At 39.7% G+C, this 20,021-nt stretch overlaps 1 protein-coding gene across 1 annotated transcript in view; it reads right to left on the bottom strand.

Annotated features, from left to right (window-relative positions):
• The window catches only part of LOC126204186 (cubilin-like), a 1,516,445-nt gene that overhangs the window by 324,056 nt on the left and 1,172,368 nt on the right, over positions 1-20,021 (bottom strand). The window contains exon 50 of the mRNA XM_049938590.1: positions 11,673-11,909. Within this exon, the coding sequence (XP_049794547.1) occupies positions 11,673-11,909 (237 nt within the window). The remainder of the gene's footprint in view (positions 1-11,672; positions 11,910-20,021) is intronic.

Here is a 20,021-nt window from a genome sequence, read left to right on the forward strand (position 1 = left end):
TGCTGGGAGAGAGGAAGCTGTAACTACAGTTACAACAGGTAGAACACCTCATTCAGGAACTAAGATAACAGAAACAGCAAAAGTGGCAGCATATTCAGCAACAAGTGTACCAACAGGTGATCCAGCTGTCCATTCTGCAGCAACATTTGAACTACCTACAGTGGGAACCCAGCCACTTAGATCATGCCATGAACAAGAAGACGCAAAGAGACCTCCAAGAGTAGAAGCAGTATCAAGTGTAGTGGGCAAACGGAAAACTGTACCTCCATTACGTCTAAATGATTTTTTAGTAGAAGGCAGCAAGGGGAAGAAGCCCATAAGATAAATAGTGCCAGAGATTTAATAGCCTCTCAGCAAAATAGTGCATCTGTAAAGAAAGACAGGTTTGATTTTATAATCTGTTACCTTAACACTGAAGGAGTAAGGGATAAAGAATTTATTGTCAATGACTTTGGATTAGAAAATAAGTTTGATATCTTTTGTTTAAGTGAACACTGGGCTAGTGAGAGTGAACTTACATTTATTAAATTTGATGATTATATTCTTGCCAGTAGCTACTGCAGAAAATTGCATTTAAGAGGTGGTGTGGCAATATATGTTAACAAGTCATTTAGCGGTACATTCAATAGATTAGATCTAGATTTTCTGTGTGATAAACAGAACTTTGAAGCTGCTGGTATAGTAATAGACAGTTTTAAGTTAGTTGTAATTTCCCTGTACAGGTCACCTAAGGGTATAACCAATGTATTTTTAGAAAAACTGGACCTGCTGTTACATGTACTTACAGATACTAGATGGATACATTATGATATTGTGATAGGTGGAGATGTGAATGCTGAATTCGATGTAACAAAACAAAAACGTACTGTCACTGAACTCCAAAACCTACTAAGACAGTGCAACTTACATTCAGTCAATAACTACAAGAGAACATGCATGTCTTGACAATATATTTGTAAATTTTAAAACAACAGAAGAATCATGTTTTGTTACAGTATTTCCATATTCTGATTATGATTCAGTATCTTTAAATTATACAAGTAGGTTCCTTCTTGATAAGAGTTATGTAAATAAGTTTGTCCCAGAAGTTGTGGTCACTAGACCAGTCACAGATGAGAAAATTGACAGGTTTCGTACGTCCCTTTCTAACAGAGATTGGTTTGGCCTGTGTTATGATGAGACACATTATACTCTAAGCAATTATCTGCCAGCAAAGGTACTATTTGATAGGTTTCTCAAAGCATTTCTGGGACACTTTAATGACTGCATACCAATAAAGAAATGCAAAGTAACTGACAGAGTCCTAAAAGCAAAAGTTCCAAATAGACAAAATACATGGTACACAAAACAGCTGTCTACTATGAAAAATCAAGTTATGTTGTTGTACAATATTTATAAAAATCTGAAAACCAACCATGCTAAACTAGCCTATGTTAGATCTAGGAATGAGTACAAAAAAGCAATTGTGGAAGCCAAACAAGCACACAATCTCAGAAGTATTGAGAAATCCACCAATAAGTGCAAAGCAGCATGGACTCTAATAAATAGTGTCGCCAAACATAAAAGAAGTGACAAAATTAGTATCTCTCCTCAGGAATTTAATGACTTTTTTATTAAATCAGTTGAGGAAGTAGGAAGTGCTATAATTAAACCTGAAATCAGCTCATCACAGTTACTGTCAAAAAATATTGCTAGGTCATCAACAAACACAAGTATCTTCAATTTTTTTGAGGTCTCACCTGGTTTTGTGTTAAGAATAGTGAAGCAGTTAAAATCATCAGACAGTGTAGACATATATGACCTGTCTTGTAAGATGCTTAAGAAAGTAATAGACTGTATAGTGTACCCCCTAACATATTGTATAAACAAGTGTATACTGGAGGGTTTTTTCCCTGATGAGCTTAAACTGTCTAGGGTAGTTCCAGTACATAAAAAAGGAGATAAAAATTCTGTCTCAAGTTACAGGCCAATATCCATAGTCCCAGTTTTCTCAAAAGTTCTAGAATGCATAATTTACCAACAATTATCTGTTTACTTTGATAAAATAGGATTAATAAGTGGATCACAGTATGGCTTTAGGAAAAACCTGTCAACCATTGATGCCATAGACAATGTTGTTAAATACATCCATCAAGTATTTGAAGATAAATGCTTTGCCCAAGTGACTTTTTGTGACCTAAGCAAAGCCTTTGACTGTGTAGAACATACACTACTACTCGAAAAAATGGACTTTTACGGTGTTAAAGGTAACAGCCTTAAGCTATTAAGATCATATTTACAAAACCGTAAGCAAGCCGTCTGTGTTGGGAAAGAAATGTCCAGTATAGAACAAGTTGAGGTAGGTGTTCCGCAGGGATCCGTGCTGGGCCCTTTCCTTTTCCTAATAATGATAAATGACCTGCCATCATTTATCAAATCCAGAACAGTACTCTATGCTGATGATACAACATTTCTGAACAGCAGTAATGATCTTAATAGCTTTAAAACATGTGTTACAGAGACAATTGAGCAAGCTTCACTCTGGTTTAAAGCAAATGGGTTCTTGCTTAATGAAAGCAAAACCCAGCAGATGGTATTTAGTTTAAAAGACAAGTTTCCATCAGATGATCCTAGTTGTGTTAAATTTTTGGGGGTATATTTGGATGATAAACTTTCTTGGAATCCACATATTAAGTATATTAGCGGTAAATTGTCTAGGGTAATCTTTTTGTTAAGGCGATTAATGCACTGTGTACCTAAAAATTATGTTAGAGTATCTTACTACTCATTTTTCCAAAGCATCATATCCTATGGCATTATTTTATGGGGAAACTCCACTTGTGTGCATGATATACTATTGCTGCAAAAGAAAGCTATTAGGATAATTACAGGCTCACCATACAAGGCTCATTGTAAACCTTTGTTTACTCAACAAAAAATCATGACAGTAATAAACCTATATATTTATTATGTTTTAATCTACACAAAAAAGAACTTACCTAAAGTAAAACGCAGGGCAAATATACATTGTTACAGCACTAGGACAAACAGCTCTATCTATACGCCCTACCACAGACTGTCAAAATCAGTTAACTTATGGGCCACAAATTATTTAACAAACTTCCACAAGGTATACAAAATTTACCAGAGCAACAATACAAACAAACACTTTATGACTGGTTAGTTGTAAACCCATTCTACAATGTAAAGGATTTCATTACCTGTGGTATTAAACTGTAAAGTTCTTAACAATTCTGTCCTTTTATAGCATGTACTGTACTGTATTGTATTATATGTATGACTTTGTCTATTGCTGTAATGGCTTAAAGACAATAAAATTATTATTATTATTATTATTATTATTACAATATTGGACAAGTGCAAACAACTCAGTGAGCCTGAACCAGACAAGGGACTTGGGGTCTGAGTGTGGCATGCAAGTGCCCATTGCATTGCCACAGATTTGTTTGTATATCCTCCCCTTATAGGAGATGTAGGTGTATATGAGTATATAATTGGTAAGATGTATAAGGAAAGAGATAGTGGGTTTGGAATTGCAATGGCATTGGGAGATGAAGCGTTCAATAGCAGGCTGTTACAGCAATTCACAATATATGATAGAGGCAACAGAAGTGTAGATGTTCTTGGTGCAATAGTTCTCAATTAAACCTGTTTTTCAAAAAGAATAGCATAGGATAGAAGGGTGAGAACAAATGTGTCTGGAGAATTCTACTAATAGTTGTTTAAGTACGTATCATATCCAGGTTCAGCACACATTAAGTGAATAGATTTCCAGACAAGAACTGTCTCCTTCACCTGTTTTTTAAGTCGAAATTTGAACATCATGATTATCAGACTGTGGACTGATGAAGTGTGGTGTGGACTCATCCATAACAATGTTACAGAACCTTCTTATGTGAACACTTAAACAGTGAATAGTACTCTCTATATCGCCAACAAAAAACTGAAAAGCTGCTAAAGCGGGCAGTAAGATTGGTAACCAGCACAGTTTTCCTCGGTAGCTATGCATACCTTAAATCAAGTTTTTGCATATGGGTGGATTGGCAGAGGATTTACTAGATTTAACTCTCTGTGATTATTCATTCTGGAATGCATCAAAGATATGGTGTATCAACAGTGTACTGTAACATGAAATGATGTGAAAGACAGAAAGTGCAAAGTATGCCAGTTACTCCAAGATATAAACATACTTCATTCTCATAGTGCACAAAAGCAGAAAAGATTGTGCCTAGAACAAGTTGATAAAATTTTCAATGCATTTTACCATAATCTGAAACATGAAGCAGTCATATTTTCTAATAACATATTATAAATGTTAAAATTACAAATAAACAATTTAGGAGTAAAGGAGACCACACATTGAATAGTGGGGAATGCAGGACCAGAGGGGCAGTGGTGTCAGCTGATGTACAGGAAGGAATGTGACACACAGGCACAACAGCTGGTGAGTTTATGTGGGGCACCAGGGCACAATATGATGATATGATGGCATGGAATGAGAAGGGGTACCAGGAGAGAGGAAAGGGAGACTGTCAGCTAGTGTGTGTGGGTGCAGTGGTATAGGAAAGATTGAGACCAGGAGGACTACTGGAGCAAAGGATGTGATCCACAAATGATTCCCATATGCATAGTTCAGTAAATTTGGTGCTGGATGGAACGATGTAAATGACACAAGCAGTGAAGCAGCCACAGAACTCAAGCATGTTGTGTCCAGTTGCATGTTGCACCAATAACTGGTCAACCCTGTTCTTGGCCACAGTTTAGTGGTGACTGATCATTCCAGTGGACAGCTTGTTGGTAGCCATGCTGCTTATTCACACCATTCCATCTGATGCAATCACATTGGACCTCTGAGTGTTTTGGCAACTATTTACCAAATATACATATTTTCTTATAATAATTTTTGGGTGTGCAGCCAGATCCCATCAACATTCTGCCATGATATTTTGGCCCAGAGATGTCTGGCCATCTTCATGTGAGTAGACAACTACTGAAGAGTCCAAATATATTCATGGTATTTATGACAAATCTTGCACATTTGAAATGTACTGGTAACTTTTGGTGCATGCATCAGGTGATGACATGCACAGGACAGCTGAACTGAGTGCTGCTCTCGGTGCTGGAAGTTTAGATGATCTGATCACATAGATTTGACTGTGGCTGGATAATTTTAATTATAGGAGTCGGTTTTTTATCCAGTTGAAAGCTGTTGTCCAGAATTAAAATTTTTGTTCTGTTGTATTCCATTGAATGTCCCATGGCAATACAGTGTTCTGCTACTGCTGATTTTAACTGTTGCCGAAGACAGGTGTATCTTTTGTGTTCTGTACAATGCTCCTGGACAGTTTGTATCATCTGGTCTATATATGCAGCTGCACAGTCACATGCAATTTTGTAAATGCTCGGTTCTTTCAGTTGTAAATTGTCTTTAGGCCGAAGATCTTCACTGGTGGACGCAAGACAACCTCTATTTTATTTTTCATAACCAGTCTGCCTATTTTGTAAGACAAATTCCCAGAATATGGAAGAAATGCAATTGATTTATAGTCGCCATCAGTGTCCTCATGTGTTGCTTCATGTTATTTTAGCTGTGCATGTCTTTTCCTATTTGGTGTGAAGTGTAGCCATTCTGCTTAAAAACCTTCTCCAATTATTCTAACTCCGCGTGGTTTTCGTTATCCAATATTACTTGTGCCCGATGTATTAAGGTACTAAGAACACTAGCAGTTTGTGCAAGGTGATGGCATCTAAATGCCTGGAGATACAGATTTTATGTGCATGGGGTTCCAGAACACAGAATGTCCCAATGATCCATCATCAATATGGCACACTCGTATGTCTAGAAAGGGTAAAGTCCCACCTTTCTCAATCTCCACTGTATACTTAATGTTCTCTTGTAATGAGTTTAAGTGACAAAGGAATTTCTCTGGTTCTTGTCTGCAAAGCAGCCACACAACAAAAGTATCATCTACATAATGCTAGAAAACTGTGGCCTTTAAAACAACTGCCTCAAGTGCTTTCTTTTCAAAGTCCTCCACAAACAGATTAGCCACCACAGTGGACAAATGGCTCCACACACTGTCTGTTTGTCCAAAGAATTTGCTAATAATAAGAAGTAGGGGTCGGAGAGAGTACGTCCAAACAAGGCAGTCACGTCAGCACTGAATAATTTCTCAATAAGATGTAATGTGTCCATTAAAGGCACTTTGGTAAAAAGTGAGACCACATCAAATGTTACTAGTAAATCCAAGCTGCTAAGCTTAACTGTCTTCAAGCGACTGGCAAAATCTGCAGAATTACGTATACGGTGGCAACACTTACCCACAGATGGCTTGAGTAGAGGGGAGAGGTGTTTTGCAGTAGAATAGATCAAGACACCATAATTACTCACAATTAATCATAGAGGGACACCATCCTTATGAATCTTGGGAAGACCATATAGTCTTGGGGGTACTTCATTATGTGGTCTTGGCCTCCTGATAAGCAAAAACGTACCAGTTTTTCTTGACATATAACTCATTGGGTCCTTTTCAATTTCACAGTATGTAGAATCACTTATCTGACTATCCATCTTCTTATTGTAGGCTTCCCTTGTCAAAATAACTGTGGCATTTCCCTTATCTGCAGGGAGTATGACTGCTAGTATCTTCTTGGAGGCTGCAGAGAGCAGCTCTTTCAGTTGGCAAGATGCTACTCCATCGTGGTGCACATTTCAACTGCATTCAGAATGATTCTCATCGAACTTTGCCTGCAGAATCAACAGAGAATTGTCTAATGGCTTCCTGAACAGAACTGATGGAACTCATTAATGGAGGTGAAGAAGGTGTAGGAGCAAAGTTTTACCATTTCTATACGTGCTACTACACTGTAATAATGATGGGGCATTGGGACATTCTGTGTACAGAAAACCCATGCACACAGACCTATGTCTCCAAGCATCTAGCTGCACTCACCCCAAACAAACCACCAGTGTTCTTCGTACCTTAATACATTGGGCACATGTAATATCAGATGATGAAAACCTCCACACAGTATCAGAACACATGGAGGAGGTTTATAATGAGAATGGATACATTTCATACCAAATAAGGGAGGCCAAGCACAGCTATACTAACAAGAAGCAATGCACTGAGGACATTGATGACAACTATAAATCACTGCATTCCTTCCATATGCTGGGAATGTGTCATCTAAAATAGACAGATTGTTTAGGAAAAATAAATTTGAGGTTATCTTCCTTCCACCTGGGAAGGTCTTGGCCTGATCGAATCAATTAAAGATGAACTGAAAAAAATGGGAATTAACAAAATTCACTGTGAATGTGATGCTGCACATATAGGGCAGACATCATGAACTGTCCATGAGCATTGTACAGAACATGAAAGATACACCTGTCTTCGGCAACTGTTAAAATCAGCAGTAGCAGAATACTATTTCTATGGGAAACTCAACTGAATACAACAGAATGAAAGTTTTAGCTGTGGTTTCCAGTATTTGGGATTAAGTAATCAAAGAATGAGTGGAAATATGTCTTGCTGATATGCTTATAAATTGTGACAATGGTTTTCAACTGGATAAAAACTGGAATCCTATAATTAAAATTATCCAGTGGAATCAATATGGTCATTTCATACTCAGTGATTAGACCATCCGTCACTACCACCACCGAGGGCAGCACACACAACTTGGCATGCCATCATCTGACGCATGAGCTGAAAGATGACAGCACATTTCGCATGAAAGAGATTTGCTATAAATACCATGAATGCACCTGGGCTCTTCAGTAATTGTCTATTCATCTGAAGATGGATGAATGTCTCTAGACTAGTTCATATCATGGCAGAATGTCAACAGGATCTGGCTGCACAATTATTAGAAGAAGAAATATGAAAGGAAAATTTCAGTAGATATATGTATCCCTTCAATCACAAAAGCATGTATGATATCTATATTCTTTTATCAGCAACATTACATTCTCTTCATCTACCCCACTGATTGTGCAACTCATCTCAACAACAACAAAAGTTGACAAGATAGCTGACAGATGCTTCATGTAGTGCTAGGGTGGAGAGGATGTGAACTTCCTTTGATGGTTCTCTCAAAAATCAACAAACAGTGGATCACAAGTGAATGCGATCCATGCATGACTGATTTCCTTTTGCACACTGGCACCTAGCCTTTACACAAGAGATAATTCTCATTCAATGTTGCCTGCCGTTTTTTTTTTTTGGTGTTCACTTCAGTGTAAATGGGACATGACAGGGCCGGAAAAGGGTGTGCTGGGTAGGTGAACAGACAGGTGTTGCATCTGGGTCTTCCACAGAAATATGACCCCTGTGGCAAGCTGTTGGGAATGGGAGTGGCATAGGGGGACCAGGACGTTGTGCAGGTTAAAACTCTCCAGGCCATGAAGTGATGTGGTAATACACCGCACTACAGCAGTGTCCAACTGTGCCTGTATGAAATATATTAAAAGAAAACCTATACCCTACAAACACACAGGAACTGGGAAGGAGTGAGGTTTTGGCAGGTCCTTTCACAGATTTACTATTTATTCTCACTGACCCTGATGTCAGATCAGCTTGAATATAGTTGCACATGAGTGCATACATCCATAAACAGATTTCCCTTGCCATGTCCTCACACACCCCTAATCCTTCCACTATCCCAAAGAGCCAGCAGAAAAGAGTGCCAGCCTCCTCACTCAATACTACCTCGGACTGGAGTAATTAAATCATGTCCTTCTCCAGTTCTTTGACTACTATAATGTCCTGAAATTAGGAATGTCCTACCCATGATCTTTCCCACTCCCCCCAAAATTCTAGTCTGCCACCCATCCAATCTGCACAACATCCTGATCCATCCCTATGCCACTCCCACTCCTAGCTGCTTGTCACACGGGTCACATTCCTGAGGTAGACACAGGTGCATATCCTGCCCAGTTTACCCTCTCGGCAAAACCTACTCCAGTCCTGTCACTGGCTTATCCTATCCCAAAAGAGGCAGGGCAACCTTGGAAAGCAACCATGTCATTTTACAGCTCTACTGCAATATCTGCACAGCATTTTATGTGGATATGACCACCAAACAGTTATCCATCACTATGAACAGTCGCCATCAAACTGTGGTTAGGAGCACCTAGTGACAAAACATGCAGCTGAGAGCCAGTATCACAACACGCATGTGAGCATAACATGCCAGAGTTCAATGTCTGATTCACAATAGTAGCAGTACCAGCTTACTCTGCATGAACTGTTTAGCAGACTGCATGAAGGTAAAAAAGGGCATTGGGCTTTTCTAGATATGTCTAAGCCCTCTGAACCTGTAGATCATGCAGTACTATTATCCAAATTAGAAATTTATAGTAGTAGCACTAAATTCCTTAGGTTTGCATTTCTGAAAAAGAAGAATATGTACTACTTATAAGAATGAAAGCAAAATCCTAACAGTAACATCAAAATGCAAAACTCTCAACTGTGGAGCCCCCCAATGAAATATTCTTGGGCCATTTTGGTTTCTTGTCTGTATTAATGGCATAACACGGCTGCAAAATGAAAAGCTAGTGAATTAAGGTAATGATACATCATTTATTAGACAGGGTTGTATTGAACAACTAGCGTTACAAAGCAATAAAGATAACTCTGAACTGTAGACAGAAAATCTAACAACATATAAACTTAATGATATGAATATAATAGAGGGAAACATCAACGAGGGAAAAATATATCTAAAAACAAAGATTCTGTAACTTACCAGACGAAAGCATTGGTACGTTGATAGAGACAATAACAAACACAAACACACACACAAATTTCAAGCTTTCGCAACCCACGGTTGCTTCATCAGGAAATAGGGAAGGAGATGGAAAGACGAAAGGATGTGGGTTTTAAGGGAGAGGGTACGGAGTCATTCCAATTCCGGGAGCAGAAAGACTTACCTTGGGGGAAAAAAAGGGACAGGTATACACTCTCTCACACACACATATCCATCCGCACATATACAGACACAAGCAGACATATGTAAAGGCAAAGAGTTTGGGCAGAGATGTCAGTCGAGGTGGAAGTACAGATGCAAAACTGTTATTGAATGACAGGTGAGCGGCGGCAACTTGAAATTAGCGGAGGTTGAGGCCTGGTGGGTAACGCTAATTTCAAGTTGCTGCCGCTCATACCTCACCTGTCATTCAATAACATCTTTGCCTCTGTACTTCCGCCTCGACTGACATCTCTGCCCAAACTCTTTGCCTTTACATATGTCTGCTTGTGTCTGTATATGTGCGGATGGATATGTGTGTGTGTGCGAGTGTGTACCTGTCACTTTTTTCCCCCAAGGTAAGTCTTTCCGCTCCTGGGATTGGAATGACTCCTTACCCTCTCCCTTAAAACCCACATCCTTTCGTCTTTCCCTCTCCTTCCCTCTTTCCTGATGAAGCAACCATGGGTTGCGAAAGCTTGAAATTTGTGTGTGTGTTTTTGTTTGTTATTGTCTCTATCAACGTACCAATGCTTTCATTTGGTAAGTTACAGAATCTTTGTTTTTAGATATATTATGTAAACTTACATTGAATATGGACAAGAATGGTGTAATGAAGTTTTTGTTAAATTATAACCAATACCATATTGAATCAATGTCTATGTTTGAAATGTCCAATAAATGTAAGTCCTTAGGCAATGCGATTGACAAATATCTTACACAGAAAGAGTGTATCAGCTACACCTGTAACAAGATTATTAGCAATATTTACTTACTAAAATGCCTCTCAAATACAATGAATCATCCTGTCATTAAACAAGTGTGTTGTTGATTAATTGCAATGGGATTGAAATTTATGATGGAGTACTCACAGTCTACATGGATAGTATTTTCAGGCTTCAAAAGAAAGCAGTTATGAAAATTGCTAATATAAACAAATGCCAGTCCTGTAGGGACTACTTCAAAAATTATAATGTACTGACTGTGTATTCATTGTAGGACTTTAAAGACTATTAATGTTTGTAAAATAGAATGATGGTCTAAGCATAATGAATGGAGATATTTATAATTATTTTTTTCCTTCTCATCCCATCTAGTAAGTCTCCCCTGACCCGGAGTTCTGGGTGACTTTTCTAAAATGTACCCCTTTTCCTATTCTGTCTCCAGCCCTTTTCCTTCACCCTCTTCCTTCCCCTTCAACTCTTCCACTGGAAGCAGGAGCCACTGGCTTTGAAAGCTTGTGAAAGTTAAATCCTTTTGTGTCTGCGTGTTCCCCAGCCACTGCTAAGTGAGTAAATTTTTTTATCTGTCCATTTACATTTTAGTATATAATGTGCCACTTGTATATAACTATTAAATGTAGAGTTATTATGGACAAATAAAGATTATTATTATTATTATCCTCAATGACACTTTAAAGAAAATTTATGTGAATTTAGAAGAGTAAATACATATTCATGTTGCAATGGGAAATTCATTCCTACTTGTCAATGCTCATTTGTTATTCTGTGGCTCACTGGAGTAACTGCAATCATTTGAGTGGAAAGTTTTAGTGCATTCATTATAGTGTCTGTGTCTCACAGCACATATATCTGACATATTTCCCAAGGGTTAGAGAATACTTCACTGGAAAAAAAAACTCTTTGCAGACAAAAATGAGATTAATACATTTTATGTGAGACACAGGAAAGTGCACATACCTGTTACAATAATTATGCCACTGTACCACACCCTACAGAAACCCTCATAAGGACCAGAAATATAAACACTTAGAAGTTTAAGTGTGAAAGTTCTAGCAGTCAGTGTACTTGCAGCAGCAGTCTGATTCTCCAATAAAGGCAAAGCATCCCACTGCCACTCACAGAAATAAGAACTACCATTACTGGATGGAGAGGACAAGACACCACTACCAACAGGTTTCAAGATCCCACCGCAAACTGTAAACATAAACAAGGAAATACTTCATTACAAAAAAAGTTTTAAATGCAGCTTATAATACCTTACCTTCTGAGAAGCTTCTGAAGGCAACCTGCTCTATTAAGATCAGAAAGCTACATTAACAATACCAAAACGACAGGACACAGAGCAGGCATTGAGCTGCAGGCAGGCACGATGAGAAAGACTCCTAAAATATTAAGCTGTCGGACAATGCATTTTTTCTGAAGCAGAAAACTCACACACATTCAGACAACCACACCTCTCCCACACATGGCCATTGTCTCAGGTGCTGTGGCCCAACGAGGCAGCAGTCAAGGTCCAGTGGCCGGAGACCATGTGAATGTGTTTGACTTCAATTTGGAAGACACACACATTCACACATATTGCCTCAATCAAACCACTCATTAGCACACTCCACATAATTTTGGCACATCTTGAACTATATGTATCTATCAACAAAACTGCTTCCTAGCCATAAAATTAACTTTGTTGTCTCCGGTAATCAAAAAAATACACTGTAAATTACAACTTTTTTAAGTTGCAGCTTGAATAGGAAAGTAGCTAATTTGTAGAAAAACCATTTATATGATACTCATACAATTAGAGAAAATAAAGAAAAAAGATAATATTACTTTTAGGTATGGTATAAGAACAAGTGGATGGTTCCAACCTGCTCTGTTACAAGTAGGCTTGTATAACTTGCAGTATAACTGATGCTCCCACACTTTGTTACAGAACTAAGTACAGAGGAATAGGATAAGTGAGTCCCTTCAAATTGCAAGGTATCTTGAATAATGTACTGAAAATCTTGAATAATATATTGAAATTCCACTGAATAGTGTATTAAATTTCAGAGATATGAGGTATCTTTCTATTGGTATGTAAGTGATATCACAGTAACATATAGCTACTATTCAAATTTATATGTGCAACATTGAGTGTGTAGTATCAGTTATTTTATAAGATTTTGCATTTTTTTTTCCTTTTCATTTATTGACAGTGAATAACTGAATTTTGACAAAAACTATGAACATATTGTTTTTCCTGATTATTAATTTAAATGTATGTTCTAATATCTCAGAAAGTAGTATTTTAACACTGCACAGTACTTTGTTATAGGAATATTCAAATCACACTTTTTTATCATAAATAAACAATAATGTCACTATCAGAATTAGTGTACCAGAAGGAAGCCATAATCTTGATGAAGCCAGCAGTTATGTAGTCTCCATGAAACATTTAGCTAACAGATTTCAGTTGTGAAACATCAATAGTCTGAGATTAATGTATGTCCTGAGAAATGTAGTTCTGCAAGGAGAAGATCAAAATTCTCAAACACCAACACCAACTATATAAATATTTTCATCATTTTCAGTGAATTTTTACAGTGTGTAATGCTCAGTACTGTCATACTCTTCTCTCTGTTTTGTACAGCAATTTCTCTCTTGTGTTGATTAGCCAGCTCGAATGTTACCTTAAAAATGTATTTTCTCAAAACCCAAGTTCAGTTTCATTAGTTGAAACAAAAAATTTAAAACTGTTAACAATAAACAAATCACATATCTTAATCCAGTATATTCTATAAATGAAAATTTGCTGATTCATACAACAGTCTGTTTGTATTCAATATTTCTGGCTCCTTATAATAATGTACCCTTCGACAAAAAGTTCTTGGTTAATTTGCTGCATCAAATTCCAGTAAAATTCCAAGCTTTGGATGACTGCCTCCATCATAATTGCCAAGGGGTAAGTCTGATTGGCACGAAAGTGGCAAGGCTAACACTTTTCTGCTCAGAGGATGGCATCTGACTAGCTAGATTACATGATGATGAATCTATGAAGGTGATGTATGCTCAGGTGGCATCCTCAGTGTAATCAGATTATGTTTAATACTCACAGTCCAGTATCGTTTGCAGTGCCATCACCCTTATCAGGTGATAAACCACGTGAAATCTTTCTCTGTGGTCTTTCTTTGGAAATTGCACACTTAATGCATTGCTAAATATGTAGCCAGTGTCTCTACACAGTTATTATTGATGATGATGATGATGATGATGATGAAGAAGTCACATACTCCTTACAGAGTGTGGGGGACGATGTGGGAGACCCGCACAGCTGTACTAGGCAAGGTCATAGTTGAGGTGGTTTGCCAATGCCTTCCTCCGACCTTAGTGGGGATGAGTGGTGATGATAAAGACGACGCAACAAAACCCAGTCATCTCAAGGCAGGTGAAAATCGCTGACCTGCTAGGAATCGAACCCGGGACCCCATGGTCGGTAAGCAAGAACGCTACCTCGAGACCACGAGCTGCGGTTACATATTCTAATTTCCACTGTTGCCCTAATCACAGAGTCCCAACTGTTTGAAATGTGAGGCAGAATCGTCTTTTTTTCAAACATAATTATGTGTCTGTAAATTAGACTGTGATCAACCACCAGTTATTTTAAAAATTTCAGTGCTCAAGGTGATGTTGATGTTCAACATCATATCCAGGAATAGTCCATTAGATTGCCTCATGTAACTGCTTCCATATTCTGAAGAAAAATTATAAAACTCTGCTACTGTCAGGCAGAGATTATCTTTAACAGATCACAACGTTTCTTCAATTTTCTTGGGAGGTAGATCTGATTCCGTGCCTTACATATCTTACTTGTTGTTGCACTCCAGAATGGAAGTCTTGCTATGTAAGGGTCCTTATGTCACGGCTGAACAGCTCGGTGCCTTGGTTTTCTCAACACGGTTGACCTAATGACATGGACTGAACAATTATACCTTGTTAACACCATCATCTGATGATTAACCTCCAAGCTAATCTGATGATTAACCTCCAAGCTTGCCAGAAATAGTCTTCCTTCTGCATAGTATGGTGGTCACCATAGCCCCCTTCTGAGCTGGATGATGAAAGCTATGCCCATGGAGATATAGGACCATAAGCATCAGTTTATGGTATGCAAAATGGCCAAGTCTTCCATCTGCTTTCCATTTGGCCAACACATGTAAGAAAGACAAATTCCCATCCTTCTCCGTCTCCACCAAAAATCTTATGTTTGGATATACCACTTGTATGGTTGATGAACTGCTGCATCCCCTTGCTGTCATGCATCCATATTAAAAATATATCATCACCAAATCAGAAGAAGCGGGATAGATAAGGGTGGGCTGGAGGGGGCAGTGGGGAGACAAGTGTTCAACGTTCATTTTTCATGACAAAATTAGCTATGGCTAGTGACAGTGGTGAACCCACGGCTGTGATAATACACACATCAAAAAATGTTTTGCATCACCTTGGTTCTGAGAGGTCCGGAACCTGTACAGAAAATTGGAATAGAGATCAACATAAACATCATTCCCGCCCTTTTCATTGTTCATGAAAACCACACATTGCATGTTGTACCACCATACAGCAAGACCTTCAGAGGTGACAGTCCAGACTGCTGTACACACCAACACCTCTAATACCCAATAGGACATCCTCTTGCATTGATGCACGCCTGAATTCATCGTGGCATACTATCTACAAGTTCATCAAGGCACTCCTCAATGTTGATTTGGCGTACACCTCTCAGACTGGTTGGTAGGTCACATCGTGCATAAACAGCCCTTTTCAATCTATCTGAGGCACGTTCGATAGGGTTCATGTCTGGGGAACATGCTGGCCACTCTAGTCGAGCGATGTCATTATCCTGAAGGAACTCATTCACAAGATGTGCACGATGGATGCGTGAATTGTCATCCATGAAGACAAATGCTTCGTCAATATGCTGCCGATATGGTTGCACTACTGGTTGGAGGATGGCATTCACGTATTGTACAGCCATTATGGTGCCTTCCATGACCACCATTAGCATACGCCGGCCCCACGCAATGCTGTTCCAAAACAGCTGCACTCACTGGGCAGTGTGTCTAATGCGTTCAGCCTGACCGGGTCAGACCTATTGTCTGATTGCAGGTATATGCCACATTCATCAGTGAAGAGAACAGGATGCCGTTTCTGAACGGGCCATTCAGCATGTTGTTGGACCCATCTGTACTGCGCTGCATGGTGTCGTGGTTGCAAAGACAGATCTCATCATGGACATCGGGAGTGAAGTTGCCCATCATTTAGCCTATGGCACACAGTTTGAGCCATAACATGGCATCCTGTGGCTGCAAAAAAAGCGTTATTCAACATGGTGGCATTGCTGTCAGAGTTTCTCCGAGCCACAATCCGTAGGTAGCGGTCATACACTGCAGTAGTAGCCCTTCGGTGGCCTGAGCAAGGCATGTCATCGACAGTTCCTGTCTCTCTGTATCTCCCCCATGTCCGAACATCACTGCTTTGGTTCACTCCGAGACACCTGGACACTTCCCTTGTTGGAGCCCTTCCTGGCACAAAGTAACAATGCGGATGTGATCGAACCACAGTATTGACCGCGTAGGCATAGTTGAACTACAGACAACATGAACCGTGTACCTCCTTCCTAGTGGTATGACTGGAACTGATCGGCTGTCGGACACCCTCCATCTAATAGATGCTGCTCATGCATGGTTGTTTACATCTTTGCACGGGTTATCTTTGCATAGGTTTAATGACATCTCTGAACAGTCAAAGGAACTGTGTCTGTGATACAATATTCAGAGTCAACGTCTATCTTCAGGAGGTCTGGGAACCAGGGTGATGCAAAATGTTTTTGATGTGTGTTTTTTCCAATGTAGAAAGATACATGGTTGTCAAGGTGTGTCATAACAGTTTCAAAGGGCGAAATGATTGCCAATAATTTTAATGTTTTGTCTACTGGTATCTTTTTAAAAAGGGACACCATGTGAAGGGTAATAGTAATTTCAATTTAGCCTATCCTCATCTGATCTGCTTTACCATCTCTACAGACATCTAAGAGTTATTAAAATGTTGTTTAAATTAAATACTTTTCAGTCTTGCCACATGATGTTTTGTCAACCATTTTACACGTGGCTGCTATTTATTTTGAGTGGGAAACAGTGCTTGTGCTCAATTGGGAACATTGTAGCTGAGAGAAAATACACTCCTGGAAATGGAAAAAAGAACACATTGACACCGGTGTGTCAGACCCACCATACTTGCTCCGGACACTGCGAGAGGGCTGTACAAGCAATGATCACACGCACGGCACAGCGGACACACCAGGAACCGCGGTGTTGGCCGTTGAATGGCGCTAGCTGCGCAGCATTTGTGCACCGCCGCCGTCAGTGTCAGCCAGTTTGCCGTGGCATACGGAGCTCCATCGCAGTCTTTAACACTGGTAGCATGCCGCGACAGCGTGGACGTGAACCATATGTGCAGTTGACGGACCTTGAGTGAGGGCGTATAGTGGGCATGCGGGAGGCCGGGTGGACGTACCGCCGAATTGCTCAACACGTGGGGCATGAGATCTCCACAGTACATCGATGTTGTCGCCAGTGGTCGGCGGAAGGTGCACGTGCCCGTCGACCTGGGACCGGACCGCAGCGACGCACGGATGCACGCCAAGACCGTAGGATCCTACGCAGTGCCGTAGGGGACCGCACCGCCACTTCCCAGCAAATTAGGGACACTGTTGCTCCTGGGGTATCGGCGAGGACCATTCGCAACCGTCTCCATGAAGCTGGGCTACGGTCCCGCACACCGTTAGGCCATCTTCCGCTCACGCCCCAACATCGTGCAGCCCGCCTCCAGTGGTGTCGCGACAGGCGTGAATGGAGGGACGAATGGAGACGTGTCGTCTTCAGCGATGAGAGTCGCTTCTGCCTTGGTGCCAATGATGGTCGTATGCGTGTTTGGCGCCGTGCAGGTGAGCGCCACAATCAGGACGGCATACGACCGAGGCACACAGGGCCAACACCCGGCATCATGGTGTGGGGAGCGATCTCCTACACTGGCCGTACACCACTGGTGATCGTCGAGGGGACACTGAATAGTGCACGGTACATCCAAACCGTCATCGAACCCATCGTTCTACCATTCCTAGACCGGCAAGGCAACTTGCTGTTCCAACAGGACAATGCACGTCCGCATGTATCCCGTGCCACCCAACGTGCTATAGAAGGTGTAAGTCAACTACCCTGGCCAGCAAGATCTCCGGATCCATCCCCCATTGAGCATGTTTGGGACAGGATGAAGCGTCGTCTCACGCGGTCTGCACGTCCAGCACGAACGCTGGTCCAACTGAGGCGCCAGGTGGAAATGGCATGGCAAGCCATTCCACAGGACTACATCCAGCATCTCTATGATCGTCTCCATGGGAGAATAGCAGCCTGCATTGCTGCGAAAGGTGGATATACACTGTACTAGTGCCGACATTGTGCATGCTCTGTTGCCTGTGTCTATGTGCCTGTGGTTCTGTCAGTGTGATCATGTGATGTATCTGACCCCAGGAATGTGTCAATAAAGTTTCCCCTTCCTGGGACAATGAATTCACGGTGTTCTTATTTCAATTTCCAGGAGTGTATCAATGAAGCATGGTGGCTCCCAAAAGCAAATAACCTAAAGCCTCCAGAAGTGTGTATAAAAAGGGATCTCAGTAAAAGTAAAATGGATTTATTCCACAGTAAATTAAGTATAATAAGCTGGCCTGTAGACTACAATAGTTCAAGCTCGATAAACTATGACAAATGCTTAAATTGTTTCTTAGAGGTATTTAATGAATCATTTCCTCATAGATATAAGCAAAAGAAATTAAATGGTAAACTCAAATTGATTACAACAGGGATAAAAATCTCTAGTGTCGGAAAGAGAGAGCTCCACAATGAGTTAAAATCAAACAGAAATCCAGATTTTGTTATTTATGTCAAACAGTGTAAATCTGTATTTAGGAAAGTTGTAGTGGCAGCTAAAAAAATGGCAAATAATAAATTCATACGAGAACACAGAAATAAGACAAAAGCAGTGTGGTCAGTTGTTCAGTCTGAACTAGGAGCCAAAGTAAAAATTCATGAGATTTTGAAAATCAGACATGAAAATGAAATTATAGTAAACCCTGTTCAGATGTCAAGTTGTTTCAATGAATTCTTCCTAAATGTGGTAAGATCGGATGTGGATATGACATTCTATCAGGGCATCACAAATTTGGAAAACAGCCAGAACACATCTTTTAAACAATTTGAAAAAATCACCCAAAGGGATGTGGAAAAGGAAATATTGTCTCTAAAAAACAAAACCTCACATGGGTGGGATGAAATAACAACATCTGTAATCAAGTATGTGCACGATATTATTTCCCAACCACTGTCAACTATTATAAATCAATCTTTTGAACAGGGATGCTTTCCAGAGGTATTGGAATATGGTGAGATCAAACCTCTATTCAAGAAAGGATCGACAGAAGATATGGGGAATTACCGCCCTATCTCTCTCTTGCCGGTCTTCTCTAAAGTGTTTGAAAAGATTGCAGCAAAACAAATTAATAACTTTGTTACTGTAAATGATATAATTTTTAAAAACCAGTTCGGATTCCAACAGGGTAAAAGCACTGTGAATGCTATAAATGAGTTTATCCAAAAAATATGCTCCACGTTAGATAAAGGTAGAAAGGTCACAGGTATATTCTGTGATCTGACTAAAGCTTTTGATTCAGTGAACCATGCATTACTCCTCCACAAATTACAGATGTATGGAATCAGAGACACTGCTTTAAAATGGTTTAGCTCTTACCTGTCAGGTAGGAAACAAATAGTAATTTTAACTTCAAATGGAACCAATTATTCATCAGACTGTAAAACAGTTCCCCAAGGAGTCCCACAAGGTTCGATATTGGGTCCCTATCTGTTTCTGTTTTACGTAAATGACCTACCACTTGCTATTGATGTTCATTCAGTCTTATTTGCTGATGATACATCAGTTCTAATCGAAAATGAGGTATCTGAAAATATTCCAGAAAAAGCCAAAAATACTCTAGAAAAACTTGAATCTTGGTTCTATCAAAATGGACTAAAACTAAATGTAACTAAAACCAAAATGATGCAATTTGAAGCTAAATCAGTAGAAAGGAGTGAAATAAAGATAACTTGCAATGATCAGGATATCACAGAAGCAAACCACGTGAAGTTATTAGGCCTAAATATTAACAAAAATTTAAACTGGAAGGTACACGTAGATTACTTAGCAAATAAACTGAAC

This window comes from Schistocerca nitens, chromosome 9 (genome assembly GCF_023898315.1).
Source record: "Schistocerca nitens isolate TAMUIC-IGC-003100 chromosome 9, iqSchNite1.1, whole genome shotgun sequence".
Classification (NCBI taxonomy): Eukaryota; Metazoa; Arthropoda; class Insecta; order Orthoptera; family Acrididae; genus Schistocerca; species Schistocerca nitens.